Consider the following 16,929-nt stretch of genomic DNA (forward strand, 5'->3'; position numbering starts at 1 on the left):
CTGGTGTACTGATGAGTTGGACTCCATCATTGATATAATTGTTGTAAATACTTTTTTTAAATGTATTATACATAATTTTTACTTTTTATCCTCACAGTGTACCCGTCCATCGAACCTGGATGGCTGCAAGCAACCTACCAAGGAAAAACGGGCTTAATCCCGGAGAATTATGTTATTTATCTGTAATATTTTACTTTACCCCCCCCATGGTATCCATGGAAAAATTCACACTACTGGTCTATGCAATTTTTAGTTACCTCGTTTTTTTTTTCTGTATTTGGACAAAACATTCCTTAAATGTGTTTTTAATAAGACAGACATCCAAATACATTTTTTACGACCTCAAAAGAGACACAAGAACAACTTTTATTGCTCTCAAATAGCTCCGGAAATTTATGATTCTTGTTTTTTCTGTTAAACAAATCAACAATGGTTTCCCTCAGACCTCCAGTTTGACACCACTTAGTTAATTCATAAAAAAATGAGCAATTTTTCTCCAAAAAATCACCTGTGGAATAATAGTTGGCTAAAACTATGCATGGTTAACATGTATTAAGAAACATTCCAAGATATTTGCAGTGCCATTAACGTTGGTAAATGTCTAATTTGTTGTCTTGCTTGCTTTTGCAGTTTTAGCAAAGTATTTTGTCAATTAAGTTTTTAAACTACTGCTGTAAATGAAGCAACTTCTCTTACCAAATAGTACACAGGTGTACCCGCTTTTTATCACCTAGCACCTCCCACTTAAAATGGCTAGGACGTCTACTAGTGATCAACTTATTTAAATTCACAGCAGAAGAATGTAAAGCACGCGATTGGACGTCTAACAGTGTCCAACTAAAAAATCCTTAAAAGGGGAAAGTTAAAGGGCACGTGGTGGAAATGCTGACTGTAACATTTCCATTTATGGGGGTCGTTTGCTATACTGTCTCCAAAAGTTATTTACATTTTCACAACTGTAAAATAATAATAAACAATGATGAATTAAGGCGGAGATTTAAGTTTTTCATGTACTTTTGCAAGGGTTTTGCATGTTTTGATGTGTGGTTTTTTTCTGGGTACTCCAGTTTCTTCCCACATCTCCAAAACATGCATGCTAGGCTAATTGTAAGCTAAATTGTCCTTGGGTATGAATGTGATTGGTTGTCCTTGATACCTTGACTACTGGCCATAGTTGGCTGGGATAGGTTCCAGCACCCCCTGCGAACGTTGTGAGGAAAATCACTACAAAAAGAGAATAAATGAATAAAAGCATCTTTAAATGTTTTTTAAGATGAAATCTTAGCCATTAGGGATAAAAGGTTTAAAAAAGAAGACATTTTTAAACACTTTTAGGTCAACATCTCTCAAAAATTAATCTTAATTAATCAAATAGCCCTAAAATGTGAGTCAGCCATATAAGTGATCTTCTCATGAAGTTTCTTTTATTGATTATTATTGTTCTGATTGCTCCCCAACCAGTAGGAGTGAAAATTCAAGAGGGTCACAAAAGGCAGTATTTGGAAAGTAAAAGACTCATTTTTTAAGGGAAAACCTTTTGGGGCGGGGTGGTGATGGGGTAAGATGTCACTTGGGGTGGAAGAGCAGTGGCCTCACCATGCCCGCCAGGATATTGGGCAGCTGCGATGCGATCATCTCAGTCATCATTTCGGGAAATTCCACCTTCATGGCGTCGGCCTGGATGAACGTGCTCAGGCAGAACAGGTTGGCCTTCTTGACTATCTGGGGGAGGAAGAGTTTCAATTGGTCTTTTCAAAAAGGCATTGCATTTTGTCAAGTAGGTCTTGGGTCACTGCAGTTGACATTTAAAATCTTTTAACACTTTTTAGAGTACTCGACCATTTATGGATATTCATTTTTTTTTAAACTTAGTTATTTTAAAGCTGGTTGCTATCAATTATCATTAGAATTGCTGCCATTAGAGTGTAATTAGTCTTCGTTTTTCAGCTGCCTAGACTAAGCCCACTTAAAAATCTTTATATTGTGCAAATATTTGCAATTTTTTTAGTATATTATTCTTCTATTTTCACTTTTTCAAATTGTCATCATGTCACATTTGACCCTTTACGAGATAAATGACTATTTTTGCTCATTTAAAAAAAATCAAAATGGTTTAATTATTCAAATTTTCAAATTATTTTAGTATAAATACATTTATGAATGACTAGAAAGTCAATAAAAGCCTAAATTTCTTCTTTTCCTGCTGAAGGAACTTTCTAAAGTAGATATTTTTCCCCCATAGTATTTAATGCATTATTTGCCATTTAATTCAATGAGGGAGACTAGTTTGATGCTCACTTTTTAGTGCCATTGACAAGACAGTCAATAGGGAATGGAAGTCTAACACTGTGAGTTATATGAGCACCCTATTATGGGTTAATTTGCCTTTTTAACTCATTGCTTTCATTAGAAATTTTCAGAGGGCTAAGATATTCAAAGTGTGTTGTGTTTTTCACCGCCGTACTTCGTGCATGGCGTCCATGAGTTTGGTGAGATGGTAGAAACGCTGCGAACTGGCCACCACTCCCTTCTCATTCATATGGATGGCCCTGGTCAGCTCACGGATGTAATTCTGACGCATCTCTTCGAATGCCGCCTGGCTTTTTAAACCCTCCAAAGGCACTAAGGGAACAACAACAACAACAACAAAAACACAAACTTTGAATTTGGAGAGTATTTGAAGATTTCTGGTTCTTCGAAATGTGGAAAACGACACTTCCAAGCAGGCACTTTGTAAAAGTTCCAGCCGCAGAAAGCTCCGGCTGCAACAAAGCCAGCGTCTGTGTTTATCTCTGATGTCATGTAGTCGGTTCAAGGCTTGTCAGCCTGCAACGGGGTGTAAACAAAATGAAACTATGCTCCGCCATGTTTGTTTTTAGCTCAGACAGCTGTGCAGCAGTTTTATTGCCTTGTTTTGACTTGACTTTGCCTTTGACTCCACTGCTGCCTCTAATTCAAAGTCGTTTTAACGTAAAAATTAAATTTTCATGTTCATTTTTTGTCTCTAAAACTCCTGTTTTTGCCTTTTTACCTGTGTTGAGTAAAATGATGGCCTTCATGCAAAGGAACTCCTCACGAGTCACTTGGAGGTTGGCGAATTCCTGTGGGATGAACTGGATGGCCAGGCATAGCTCGTAAATGGGGGATCTCCTCATTTGTTCCCTGGAGATGAAGGGGGAGGAGCAAAGAAAGAGGGCGGCGCCCCAAAAAACAATCTCAATCCATCAGGTCACCATCAGGTACATATTTTTGTTTTTTTTGTTAATAAAAATCAATAATGGTCCAGTTAAAATCATCAATTGGCCCCTCCCAAACCAAAAAAATATTCAAAAAATTCCTACTTACAAACTTAGAATGAGGTCAGGCGCAAAGTACATATATTCCCTGGTGACGTTCTTATAAGATCGCCAGCCGAGAGAAAAGACCATCAGGTTCATCCACGAGTACTGGATCAGCGTCATCTGGTCGGTGATGTGAAGATTCCGAAAGCCTTGGCCCAACAAAATGAACAATTCTGTCAGTTCGGAATCAACTGGCATTGGAACTATTAAATAGTCAATCTGAAATTACATGGCCATCAAAGTCACTCTTATGGATGTGACTTTTAATTTACCACAAAACCACTATGTTAGAAGAAACTAACCAATGTTCCATTGCTGGTGTTTAAAGCATGAAGATATATATGGAAAAAAAATCCAAAATGGAGAGAATTCTCTTTCTGTTACTACTTTTGGCACATAAATTCTGACTGAACATTATATTCTTTATATATTTTTCTCCCTTTGCCATATCAGTACGTTATTTTTACTGTACAGTTTCAATAATTACGGATTTGTGTGAGTCTTGATCATTTATTTATGAATACCGTATTTTCACGACTATAAGGCGCACTGGATTATAAGTCGCACCCTCAATGAATGACACTTTTTATTTTTTTCCATATATAAAGCACACTGGATTATAAGACGCCCTCTCTTTTTTTTGGGAGAAAAATTAAGACTTAAGTGCACCTTATAGTCCTGAAAATACGGTATTCCTGACTGTTTAGTGTGCTAAAACTGGTGACTTTAGAGATGAGTCAAATTGCTCTAAGTTAGCTGGAAAAAAATTGGAGAAATCCACATTTGATGGCCTTGTACTTGAGGGAAATCTTATCTTACCCGGTAGAGATTTGGACCATTTAACGATCCACCGCAGCTGCTTATCGCAAAGCCGGTTGAGACTGGTAAGCAGCAAATGCGGGACGTCAGCTTGGGAGCCATCGTAGCCCGAGAAGACCATCTCGGGTTCGATGTTCTCCAAGATGTTGATCATCTGCTTCGAAAATACCACCTCCTGCACACCAGGGAGACCCATTCCTGCCACCACGCTCAGCGCTTGCCCATCCACCGTCAAGTGTGACGGGAAGCCTATCGCCTTCATGGCCCCGTAACGCTTCTGTTTCCTGCCTGAGAAGATCGGCGCAAAAATCTTTGCTTTAAAAACCATGTTACAAATCAAATTTATAGTTCTCACTCCAGTGCCAAATACTTCAATATATCTGCTCACAGGGGATTAAGGAGCTTAAAATGTGGATAGTGAGTCAGACAGAAGAGAAATAACAACTGAAACGCTGTTTTTTTCAATTGGAATTCTTTTGGAAATTGATCATGATTGCCAAATTTAGCCAACAAAACGATGTGGAAATTGCTAAAATTTCTTATAAAAGAAGTAAATGCTGATATAAAAATGATTTATGCCATTAAAATGACTTACTAGAAGAACAATAAGACATATTTCACCAGATTATACCCCAAAATGGATATTGTACCTCCTAGCATCATCCCTGCTTGATAACACTTGCGAAGACGACATGCCGGGCAGTTTTTCCTCCGGATTTTGTCCACGATGCAATCATTCCGTCCGGCACACAAGTAGCTGTGATGCCCTTTAGGGTACGACAAAACACATGCGTCATTTTCAACACTTCACTTTTCCCTCAATTACAAAAGCAGAGAATGAAGACCAGAAAAAAAACTCCTAAGTGTTAAGTAAAGAGCTCTGAAGGAGGAAATTAGATAGCGGCAAGGCTGCAAGGACAGAGTGACACGGCCGCGGTGAGACTCCATGGCTCCCGAGTATCGGCCGTGGCGTGATAATAAGCCAAACAAATCCAAAAAGAGGCAGATAACAGCACTAGGCACCTTTAACTGTTACCCAAGAAGGCTAAAAGTCAAATTTGGAGGGGAAAACAAATTAATGTGGATGTTTTGGGTTAACTCCCCCACTTGGGTAACATTTTTACACTAATGTATATTCGTAAATGCCAGGGGTGGAATTTAGGGGGGCACTTGAGGGTGCGGCCCCCCGTCCAATTGAAGGATTGCTTGATTACTGTCAGCCCTGCCAGTCAAAATTGATTGGATGTCTACTATCTTGCAGTCTATTGGGAAGTAAACAAATTCTGGCATCTAAACTAGACAGTATTTCAATGTTAACTTTACATCTTTTTATACTAGGATCAAAATAGTCTTTTAATACATTCATTCACCTTCTACTGCTCTTTTAAAAAAGACTTTGCAGCTGCCACAAGTTAGAACTCCATAGTGACAACCAGAAGCCTCGTCACCGCATATCACGCAGGATCTTTGAGGTGGCAAACTGCAAAACAAAAGATAGAGAATTTAAAACCATGCAAGATTGCATTGTATCTGCCGCCTAGTCTACACCAATTTCAGATAATAATTTGCAATTGTTTTGCTTTAAAAATTAATACATAATATGGACTATGGCTTGGGACCAAATCATCAAATTAGAACATTTTTATCGGAGAAAATCATGAAGATTGCACTTGGTAGACGATTACTTGGTAAAACACAGCTTACCTCATTTCTTGACATCCAATCTAGCAGTGAATGAACCAACCCTCCCACTTCAAATTGATTGGGCAAATGACAAACTAGTTAGTGGGAGGGTGCATCTTGGCCAATGGAAGAACAAGTCTTATACTTTTTACCTCATTCAAACACACTCCTGAATTGGAAATGGCCAACCATGCACACTCACATCCATACCTAGGAGCAATTTACAGTGTCCAATCAGCCTACCATGCATGTTTTTTAGAAAGTGGGAGGAAACCGGAGTACCCGGATGAAACCCACACAAGCTGGGGAGAACATGCAAACTCCACACAGGTGGACCAACCATAGATTTGAACTTAGGACCCCAGAACTATGAGGCCAACGTATTAACCACCCCCAACACCACTAATTTAATATATACATACTATTATTAAGATTTTTACAAGATTAAGTATTGTCCTTTTTAAACAACGAAGTAAAGAAGAAACAAACTTAGTACTATGGCTACTTCTCAAGACTTATAACGTTATTTTAGTGACATATTGGTACCAATACCAGTATTGGCATAACACTACTTAAGAGCCAGACAAAAAAATGATAAAAACTTGGATTTTACTCACCTGGCGTATGCATGGAAAGCCGTCTGATTCCGGATGGCTGCAGCCTGGCCGTGTATCCCGTTACAGCCGTAGGGGTCATCCACCCCCATACCCGGTTGGCACCAGAATTGTGCCTCCCCGGGGCTCATACCAGGCACCTGCCAGTGGCCCACCTCGCTCTTGTACACGGCCAGGTGAGTCGGGGAAGGTGCGCTGGCCTCCAGGTGGAAGGGGGATCCCTTGCAACGGGGCTCCACCCTCGCCACTTGATCGCCGGGGCTCAGGTGCGCCAGGAAATTGGGTGACGCCTCCTGCGCCGGCCGTGGAGGTGCCGTGGCGAAACGCGCGCACTCCGGCTCCCCGAAGTCATAGTGCGTTTGTATTTGGGCGTCCAGTGCATCGAAGGTCGGACACGGAGCCTCCGTGATGACGGATGTCTCCTGTTCGTCCTTGAGGTACGACAGGCTGGATTCGAGAGCATTGTGGTCCCACTTTAAAAAGTCCTTTTCGCACTCGTACGGAGAACCCCCCTGTTGCTCTTCTGGAGGAGCGTCCAACAGGTTGGCGCAGTCTCGGAATATCGAACCATCGCTTTCTTGGCTCTCTTGGCCAGTACCCTCGTAGCTTTCGTCTGGGAGTTTCATCTCGTTGAAGTCGAGGATGTCATCCATGGATTCCAGCATCCAACCGTGGACTTTCTCCAGCTTGGCGTGCGTAAAAACACAGGAAAGATGCGAGGAAGCCACTGTACTTTACGAGCAGTACGCAGAATGAGGAGTTGAGAGCTCCGGGCGATGAGGGGGAGGGTCTTCTGTGATTGAAACTAGCCACGCCTCCTTCTGTTTCCCTCATAATTTGGACGCCTTCTATGATACTGTCAGGAAAGGGTGGCTTGGAGTGTGGAATTTAGAAGGAGCCAAATGCAGGGAAGCAATCAAGGACGTGGAATGGAGTGCTCTAACAAAAACTTCAGTAAAGAAGGCAGGATCTACAGAAAACGACAAGGAATTAGAATTAAATAACATAACCAAACCTGATATGAGGAACTTGGAACATGGCATAGGTATATCAAGTAATCGTTGACGAATTTGGATAAAGTAGACGATCCGACAAGGACTGGCAAACACAACAAGTTTGATTTATTTAGTCAGTTGGGACAGGATATCCGTGTCCGATATTCTACCTTGAACCCTTTGGGTGATTACAAGTTTTTCAAAGGTTATCAACTCATTTTCTGAACCGCTTGATCCTCATTTAATAGTCAAAAGAGAAGTTTTTTTGTTTGATTTCTGAGTGATGCCAATTGGGTTTGATGTTGATGTACTGGGCACTAAAGGCCTTGGCCCTATCTCCTGCGTCATAACCACAGTGCTATCAGGTGGTGGTGGGGGTGGATGGAGGGTTCTTTTTATGTGGCCTACTTTGTGAATGTAGGATAAAAGTGTTATTTTTTGCATCAGCGTCCTTTCATTCTATTGCAAACATTGCTGCGAAGGATTAGCTCATACCCAATTGATATTGCACTCAAATCACACAAAATTAGCTAAAACTGACCAACAAAGACACTAGCTTTTGATTGACAATAGAAAAATAAAATCATCCTACTTTGGTTTTTCACTCACCTGAAAATATGTTCTTCAATTCTCCATTGAATTTTCCATCACAGGAAAGTCAGTCAATAAATAAAAAATACTAGGTTTTGTCTTTATTGGCATCCTTCAGTCTCTTGCTTTCCACTGAGGGAGTGCTGAACTGACCAAGACGTTGTGGTTACCACATGCAATTTTGTGTGAGGTCATACTTGGGATGTGCCCTTTGCAGTTGGTGTTTCTTTAAGATCACATTCTGACATTTATTGCCATTATTGGCAGCCAACAAGTTCATAAGCGCTTTTTTCCCCAGTAAATAACACCATGCAGGTTATTATCATAATAACCCACATAAAAAAATACAATTCCATAGTAGACCCAAGTTTTTTAAATTTAATTAAAGTTAGTTTTGTATTTTACTTGAACATGATACTTAGAATAGTTTTGAAACATTCTAAGGTCATGCACAGTTTGAGCATTTGTATCACAATTCCAGAAAATATGACCGCAAATGGACATTCCCAAACAAATTGGATGTCTATCACTGTCAATGACAGACAAATGGTACACAATCTCAGCCAATGGATCTGATGTGGATCAATGTTATTAGCAGTGAAATAGCTAAATACATAAAATTCTATTTCAAAATGACGTTGACACAACTTCAAGGTAATATCTTTCAATTTGTCGTTCTCTACTGGACAGTTGTAGTATCCACACAGCAACCGTCACCAAGGAAGTGCGTCTTGTCTGACTCGTTGAATTATGGCTCCACTAAAAACATACAAACAGGTAAGTGTTTGAATCTTTCCAACTAAATTAATAGAATACTACAACGAAAAGATCCATTCAAAACAATCGATGTTTCCTCGATGTCATGTCATCAATTTTGGGCCGTATTTTTTAATACAATTCACCCCGATCGTTCTGAACTAAAATCGCTAAATTTGCTAATCCTGAACACAGTTTCCTTTTATCATATGTATATTTACTTTTTACTTGACATATATAACCAATACCAACTCGATGATCTACATTTCTACATCACGATGACATAATAAACGTCAAGGCTCTACAGCAAGGATGCTGGTACGCAGGGAAAACCAACTCCGCTGCAGTTTTATTTTCTTTAAAAGAAATAAAACGACGTCATCTTAACTATTACAAAGCTAGTGTAGTGATACTGCCTGATGGGATGTTCTGTCGAGTTGAGCAAGTTAGTAAGATTATTCCTCCTCCTCTTCCTTAATGGCTCAAATACGTGTGCTTGTTGTCCCTAAACAGAGATGAGTAATGTCGAGCCTTCAGCAGGAGAGAGAAGCTCTTGTTAAAGAGCAAAAGGTGAATAGAGAACGAGCTCGCAAATGTGTGCAGGAAACCAACCGCAGACGCAGGTATGACATCTTGGAATATTTAAAAAATATAATGTCTGATCATCAGATTTATGAATGAATTGGGCGTCCTATGCTGTCAATGGCAGTGAATTTTTAAGGATTGCTATTTTGTTGTTGGGATTTGTGTATTTTAATAAGTGGCTATTGCAGGTAATTATTATTGGTCATTCTTGGATTGTTTTTCAAATGTTAATAAACAGTAATTTAATGAAATTAAGATCTAACCAGCAATAACATTCTAAAGTTCATTATTTTTTTCATTTTTCATTGTACGCCTTTAAATAAGTTCATGTTTCAGTGCCAGATGTCCAATTAATTTTAATTGGGATTTAATTCTTTAAAATGTCAAAACAAAAGCAAGTTTTATATGTGAGTATTGTTGTACTTAAGTTATGATGCACATTTATAATCTGAATAAATATTTGTCTTAATCTTTTGGCCCTGTGGTAGTTGATATGTTTTGACCTTCCATTTAAAAATGTTTGTTACTAAGTGTTTTTTTTAATATTCAGAATAAACTGTATTTATCTAAATCGGGTATAACCTAAAAGTAAAGACTTGTTATGAAGGCCATTGTTGTTCAAACAAACCAAAAATATGGTTACTTTAGTGGTGGATGAAGTTTCAGAAGTCAATTCATATAAATATATTTTTTATGTAAATTTTGATGGCTTATTCCAAAGTAAAATACAAAAAAAATGCAATCATAGAATTCAAAACGAGAATCGGGATTGAATCTAGTCTAACCACACGATAATGTGCATTCTTTCTGGTCTGCGTCCATTGCAGAGATCTGCGAGAGAAACAGAAACTATGGGTTCTTCAGGAGCAACGTCGGCGCGAAGAAGTGCTCCAACAGCGCCGTAAGAAGATCCAAGATGTCACTGAACACTTCCAGAGGGCTTTCGTGCACCCGTCTCAGAGGCCTGCCCATTGCGAGAGGCTGACCATAGTCAAAGACAATCCAAATTTGGAAGATGCGCTCAATCAAATCCGAGGCCCAAAGATAGCATCTACCAATAACAGGTAACACCAACTAACTAACTTGCCGATGTACCTTTGGAGCTAATTCGTTATTTGCTTTGTCTTCAGCTCAACAGGCGGAAACCCAGCTTCCAATCTGACAGTTGTATTGTCAGAATCACCAGCTAGCCAACCACCGGTTGGGTTGCCAGCGTTTTTGGGACGAAGGGAGAATAGCCCTGTTGTCAAAAGGTGGCAGGAGCTTACGAAAAGGCAGGAGAAGCCTCAGGATCTGAGTGGACAGGTTCGTACTGGTCACCAAGAATAGAGTAATGTCAAAATTAGTATTATAAGGGTGTTAAAATAATTGATTCTGTGATTTATCATTGCGCAAATCTCGCTTGAATTTAAAACCTGTTTTACGTGTGTGTTTTTGCTGCAAATAAACAATACAGTGGTGACAACACATCACAGGACACTAAATCAATTCTGTCTTTTCCAGGAGGACAACGTGTCCTGTTGCTCAAAGTCCGACAGCCTCTGCAGTCAAGACAGTCTTGAGAACGAAGAACCCACACAAAATCCTACCTTACACTATTTGGAAAAACCCTTCCAGGAGCTAAAATGCGCCAACAATCCAAGTCCTGTATCATCAGCGCCCATTCCGACCTTTGTTGCGGTGAAACCGTACATACACAAGTTACCCGCAGACCTCAACTACAACCTACCCGCTCAAAAGGACATCTGCTCTTCCCTAAACAACCTCAACAAGTTATCAGCAGATGTCCCCGCGGGAAAACGCGTCAACACCGCAAGCCCCCAGATCCCTCGACTTCAAGAATCTGGAGAGTCAAACTCCTCGTCGCCGGCACCCTCCAAAGTCCAATTCATGAAAGGCATCCTTAAAAGTCTCCCGAGTGAATCGTCGTCAGAATCCCTGCATTTTACCAACAACGCCGTCAAACCTATGCAGTTCCTTGTGCGCGATAGCATCGAATTAGCCAAATCCAGAACCAAATCTGCAGACTTCAAGAGCGCGTCTAAGAAACTACGCTGGCTGGACGAGGAATCAGGCGAAGCTGGGGACATCCGATCCTGGTCCTCGACAGATCTTAGCAGTCGGGTATCCCAAGACGTACGTGGGGACTACCCAGCAAGAGTCGGACCGTGTCTTGTTTCCACCAACGCCGTCTCCCAATCGCCGATTCCCGTGGCCAGAGTTCGTGGCGAGTTGCAGAAGACTGGGGCACCCATAAGAAGCTCCCACATCGGGGACCGGCCTCGTATAAACCACCAACTTATTCCTCCAACTCCTGAAGACGTCCCACATAAGGACACGCAACGTCTTATGACAGGGGACGGTGGACTCGTGCACGCCCGGTCGATGCCATCGTTAGTACGGCCCTCAACTAGGGGCAGCTGGAAAGGCTCGCCGGCTTTCAGCCAATCGGCGACTCCGGGGGATGGTGGCAGACCGAAAGGGTGTACGCAATTGGAAAAGGTTTTAGACCGCACCCCTACGGATGAGGAGATCTATCAACTTTGCAGGGATGTCAGCAATGCCTTCATAGGTATTGGTGGACAACGGGTGGACGCTTCATTAGGTACACTTGACATTTGAAAAAAGTTAGGTTCATTCAAATTGATCCAAAAGTGGCCCATTCCAAAATGGATGTAAATTGTAATTTTAATTAATATTTATCGTATTTTCACGACTATAAAGTGCACCCTCAATGAATGTCACATTAAAAAAAATTCTCTATATACAGCATACTGGATTATAAGGCACCCTGTCTATTTTGGAGAAAATGTAAGACTTTTAAGTGCGCCTTATAGTCGTGAAAATACAGTAATTGAATGATTTGTTTAGTTTTAAACAGAACCAAATGAGTAGACGTTTCAATTGGAAGCTTCTGTTTGTCTACTTAAAAAAACACTGAAAAAAAATACATATAAAAAATAGAGATATTTTGATTTTTATGTTACATTTTCCCTTTTTCCTTTTTCTAGTTAAAGCTGGCACTCCTCGCTCTCAGCCTCCTACCAGTGGTCGCACAGGGAAAAAATCTGACACGGATCAGAACCGACGACCTTCTAACAACAAACGGAACCCTGAAATATTGAAGGTGGGTACAAACATGCAGTTTAATCCTTCATTTTTGTGGTCTTTTCCCATTCAGAAATCCCCATTAAACTGAATAGGGGAACAATATAAAAGATTAACACCATCATAAAACCCATTCATTTTTGTAAATCAACTCTTTGGACTGTATCAAAACCAGTTTTCTTAAAAGTATATCTCCAAAATATACCACAAGGGGGCAAGCAGGATTCTTAACAAAAAAATGGTGACACATCAATGGCGGCAAATTTAAATTCTCCAGTTTAACATCCAAATTTCCATTCCAGATTACATGTGTCAAGGCGGGTAATCCAGTAGGATCGTCTCCTAAAGGCACCAATCACCCCAACAAAGGTCTGTATAAAAAAAACTCTAAATCCAAACTGATAAGTGGCTGACACAATGATTTCCCCCCCTCATTTCAGGTGTTAAATCTGTCAGCCAACGCCGTCTAAGCGATACATACGGTCACAGTCCATTGGACGACCGGCTTGTCAAACCTCACAGGACGTCGTCTCAACCCCATCAACACCAATACCAGCGCCGACCCCCGGCGTCTACAACCATCTCCGTTGAGGAGCAGAAAATCTTTCAGTCTTTGGACCGTCTTAATTGCAAGCTTCACCGCAAAGGCGGTTCGCATTGAACCGCCACTATAGGCCCAAAGCGTTAATCAACCCCTAAGCAAGATGGACTGCTTTACCTAGCTTCCTTTGCTTCCAGGTGAAACAGCTTCCGCTTACTGTGAAACCAAGTGTGCCTTATGGAGGAAAAATTAAGAACCAGCTGCGAAAACATAAGCAGAATTTAAAAAAATCTGGATTTATCTTAAATAACACTTTGGCCATCACTCATTGGAAGTTATTTTTTCCATCTTTTGTCTAGATTTACACTGCAAGTGGACTTCTTTTTTTTAAAAACGTACATTAACTCATTAGCTATCATTGACGTTCACCTATTTTGGACGGCTATCACAATCAATGGCAGCCAATATGTTAATATTAATCCTGTTTTAACTAAAAAAAAACAGCTTACTTCAACCTATCGGTGTAAATTTAGCCTATATAGCATTATGACCTCTGACACTAGCTACCTCTGATAATCTTGCTTTCATATGCTAAACTAAAATCTCAAATATACCACAAAATATGATCTTAAAAGCATTATTCTTAATTTAAACTCTCCCACTTGACAGCTTTTTACTCATTCTATTGGACATAATAACTGAAATTTGCACTTAAAACACTCAAACTAAGGAAACAAGTCAACCACATTCCTAATGTAACATTTTAATTCATTTATGTATTGTCTTTTGGCCTTGGGTAGACTTGTGTACAGTTTAATGCAGTTTAAAACAAATTAATTGCCATTGACTGTAATAGAAGTACCAACCAAAGTAGCAACCAAATAATCACACTAAAATGTACAGGTTATAATAACAATAATGAATTTATCAAGTATATGCAAGTGTAATTATTTTCTATTTTTTCCCTCCCAGTAGAGTTGTGACAAGGTGACTACTGTGCTTTTGGTGAGTACTTATATATTTTTTGGATTACCATTAAGAGAAATCTTTTTTTTTATTCTGAATTGGATTTAAAGCTGAACATGTATGAATAACAGGACCACACTGACTAATTGTGTAGACATTTGTGATCAATTGTGATCCCGAAATGGGTGTGCACAGGAAAGGTGGGGGTTCGACCTTTCCCAGCCACTTATGGGGGCTTATGTTGCTCCACCTCCAACATGTCTGGTTTTGCCCTTTTGTCGGCCTGTTTAGACTTGTACCCCAAAGAGGAAGCCCACCTAAAAGTGTCAATGGCGCCTCCATATTGATGACACTATTACAATATGTACAAAAGACACTTCTAGTGTGTTTTTCTGTGGTGAATACAATCAAAAAAATGGAAATTGCACTTTGGAGAAAGTGATTATTCAGCACCGGAAAGCACATTTTGTTCTGTGCTTCGTCCGGATTGCTGACAGAAGTTGGTGAGCGTTCGTGACATTTAAAACCCAAAGCCGAGACAACACCTAAGACACAAAATAGGGGAAGATGTCTCCACTTGCTTACAAGTTACTGCTTGTGCCTTCAATCTCATGTTTTTCTCACACTCCATTTGAGTTGTTTTGGAGGAATAAGATCGTAAAGAAAGGGAAATCTATCTCGCTGGAGATTAAAAGTGCTAGAGTATGCTTTATTTGTTGCGCCAAACTGGTGACAACATTAAATCCATCTACAAAAACAGCAAAAAAATATCCCTTGTGTGAATGATTTGCCGATTGTTATAACTCATTCTGTACTGTTTACTCAAAGTCGACATCAGAAGGATGAAAAGAGTCACATGATTGGATGTCAATCTTCCCAATCCACTTGAAAATGGTTAAAAAAAAATCTGTATTTAATAAATATATCATCTATTACATTTTGAATGGCTTTTTACAATATAACCAGTCATTTTCATCAACTTTATTTCTTTCAAAATGCTAAAAAGCTGCAAGTAATGCAAGTCTCAAAACATGTAATGACTTTAAATGCCTCTAGATGGTGGCAAAGCGCCTTCACGTCTAAGTGAAGCTCCTCAACTGACTTCAACATAGTGCAATACAATTGACATGATCACAAAAACTATTTTCCGGTAAAAATGGTGGACAATTCACATGTTAAATTTACTGAACACCCATTAACTAATTTGCTACCATTCAATGGACAGTTCTCAGCGTAAATATGATTGATTACTTACCACCTAATAATGAAAACACCATAAGTTACACTCATAAACTACAGAGGGAACTCCCATCTCACCTTTGTAACAAGATCCAGCCCATAATACCATCACATCAGGCAGTGTAACACAAGTGACCTGAAGATTGATTGGCATCCATCTAGTTTGAGTACAGCACATAGCATTAAATGAGGGGAACAGTTGGGGGGGTTGCATGGGGCGTCACGGGGGGACAGATGCCTGAAAAGATGTTGACCAAACATGAGAGCACCTCCAACTGGGTGGTCCCCCCCCCCCCCCTGCATCAGTGCCGACTGTCCCTTTAATGTGTCACAATGTGTTACAGTGATGACCACAAACAAGGCGGCCGCTTTAAAAAATGGCGTGCGGATTACAGCTAGCTACTTTCTCCAAAAGTGCTAAATTTGCACCCCGAAAATAATCACTTTTTTGCATGTGTCTGCATTGTTTTAACAAAGATCCAATTGAGTACACGTAACAATGAATACACCCTTTTAGAACACACACAGACAAAAAAATGAGCGTGTGATTGGTTGGGCCAAGCCCTTAATCTGCTTTACATTGTTTAGGGCCTTTTTAATAGGGCTCCATCATAATCATTCATTCAGAGAGAAGTATGGGAAACAGACCTTACGCGTCTACAGACAGTGGATCTTGACAAAATGATTTCTCAATGGAAGAGGGGTCTCATTAGCATGACAATTGTGGGAACTGCATGGATCTACTTTTTGTGAAAGACTGTAACAAAAAAAAAGTTGAGAAAGTGCCATTATGTGTCACACTTGATGGAAAGATGGGGATTTTTTGGGATAGAGAACAGAGGGTTGAATTTAATAATTTGTACATGACACAGAATTACTCTTAAAAGAGCACTTATAGAGGGTAATATGTTCAAAAATATTGTTGCATTGAAAATTCAGTTGAAAAAATGTGATTTTTTTTCATTAATACATTCATTTTCTGGATCGGTTATCCACACAAGGGTTGCAGGGGGTGCTGGAGCCTATCCCAGCTAACTATGGGCAGCAGGCAGTTTGAATCGGTGGCAAGCCAATTGTAATGAATATAGTCATTTTATGATATATTTTTAAATGAAAAACATAGGTAAAGCAATCCAAAGATTGACTTGGAACATAATGTGCTAAGAATGAAGAACACACAACACATGTTGGGGGGTCACACTTTGCAAATGGGCCACATGTCACTGTTGTTTCACCCGCTGGTGGTCCTGCCAGGTGGGTGTCACAGGTTCTATAACAGGGTTTAACCCTAACCTGAACACGTGGCTCTCGAGCCCAATGCGGCTCTCGGACTGAATAATTGTGGCTTTTTACCTCTTATCATATTTTGTACACATATATTGTGGATATTTGCCTTGTTTCACGTTTCTCTTTCATTTTTATTCTCTTTTAAGTCACTAAAATTCATCAATGCCCACCAAAGAAACACATTTATAATATATTTCAGACAATTTGGCAGATTGGATTTGTCTGTGCTGCCTTTATTCATTTAAAAATGTTGGCTCTTTTTCTTTAACTTGTTTGCTACCCCTACAACAAAGGGTTAAGAATATTAATTGCAATTTTTGAAGAAAAAAACATTTTTTAAATAAATGACCAAAAATAGTCATTTGTTTGATAAAAATTGTCAACTTTTGAAACCCTCCCAGTGT

At 39.8% G+C, this 16,929-nt stretch overlaps 3 protein-coding genes across 5 annotated transcripts in view; 2 read left to right on the top strand and 1 right to left on the bottom strand.

Moving 5' to 3' along the window:
- The window catches only part of arhgap42b (Rho GTPase activating protein 42b), a 40,537-nt gene extending 39,549 nt beyond the window's left edge, over positions 1-988 (top strand). Inside the window, exon 26 of the mRNA XM_077722208.1 lies at positions 98-988. Within this exon, the coding sequence (XP_077578334.1) occupies positions 98-186 (89 nt within the window). The 3' untranslated portion in view covers positions 187-988. The remainder of the gene's footprint in view (positions 1-97) is intronic.
- pgr (progesterone receptor) lies at positions 200-7,361 on the bottom strand. Of its 2 annotated transcripts, none has more exons than XM_077722211.1 (8): positions 6,461-7,361; positions 5,531-5,640; positions 4,811-4,927; positions 4,161-4,448; positions 3,346-3,490; positions 3,032-3,162; positions 2,465-2,622; positions 200-1,722 (listed from the first exon to the last, which is right to left on the bottom strand). In XM_077722211.1, exons 1-8 carry the CDS (start codon positions 7,120-7,122, stop codon positions 1,567-1,569), a joined length of 1,767 nt encoding a protein of 588 aa, XP_077578337.1. In that variant the 5' UTR covers positions 7,123-7,361; the 3' UTR covers positions 200-1,566. The 2 variants fall into 2 exon arrangements, with proteins under 2 accessions (XP_077578337.1, XP_077578338.1); XM_077722212.1 differs by lacking the exon at positions 6,461-7,361 and adding an exon at positions 5,865-5,965.
- Positions 7,362-8,731: 1,370 nt separating this feature from the next.
- On the top strand, positions 8,732-14,943 carry cep126 (centrosomal protein 126). Of its 2 annotated transcripts, none has more exons than XM_077722209.1 (8): positions 8,732-8,820; positions 9,313-9,422; positions 10,212-10,448; positions 10,515-10,689; positions 10,888-11,989; positions 12,396-12,511; positions 12,795-12,861; positions 12,933-14,943. In XM_077722209.1, the coding sequence occupies exons 2-8, from the start codon at positions 9,322-9,324 to the stop codon at positions 13,151-13,153; spliced, it is 2,019 nt and encodes a 672-aa protein (XP_077578335.1). In that variant the 5' UTR covers positions 8,732-8,820; positions 9,313-9,321; the 3' UTR covers positions 13,154-14,943. The 2 variants fall into 2 exon arrangements, with proteins under 2 accessions (XP_077578335.1, XP_077578336.1); XM_077722210.1 differs by lacking the exon at positions 8,732-8,820 and adding an exon at positions 9,153-9,244.
- Positions 14,944-16,929: the final 1,986 nt, after the last annotated feature.

This window comes from Stigmatopora nigra, chromosome 8 (assembly GCF_051989575.1).
Source record: "Stigmatopora nigra isolate UIUO_SnigA chromosome 8, RoL_Snig_1.1, whole genome shotgun sequence".
Lineage (NCBI taxonomy): Eukaryota > Metazoa > Chordata > Actinopteri > Syngnathiformes > Syngnathidae > Stigmatopora > Stigmatopora nigra.

Coding starts and splice junctions, on each gene's coding strand:
- pgr (XM_077722211.1), bottom strand. CDS start 7,122: ATGCTGGAATCCATGGATGACATCCTCGACTTCAACGAGATGAAACTC. Junction 5,641..6,460: donor GCTTTCCATGCATACGCCAG/GTGAGTAAAATC, acceptor TTTGTTTTGCAG/TTTGCCACCTCAAAGATCCT. Junction 2,623..3,031: donor CATCATTTTACTCAACACAG/GTAAAAAGGCAA, acceptor TTGTTCCCTTAG/TGCCTTTGGAGGGTTTAAAA.
- cep126 (XM_077722209.1), top strand. CDS start 9,322: ATGTCGAGCCTTCAGCAGGAGAGAGAAGCTCTTGTTAAAGAGCAAAAG. Junction 10,449..10,514: donor ATAGCATCTACCAATAACAG/GTAACACCAACT, acceptor CTTTGTCTTCAG/CTCAACAGGCGGAAACCCAG. Junction 11,990..12,395: donor ACGGGTGGACGCTTCATTAG/GTACACTTGACA, acceptor TCCTTTTTCTAG/TTAAAGCTGGCACTCCTCGC.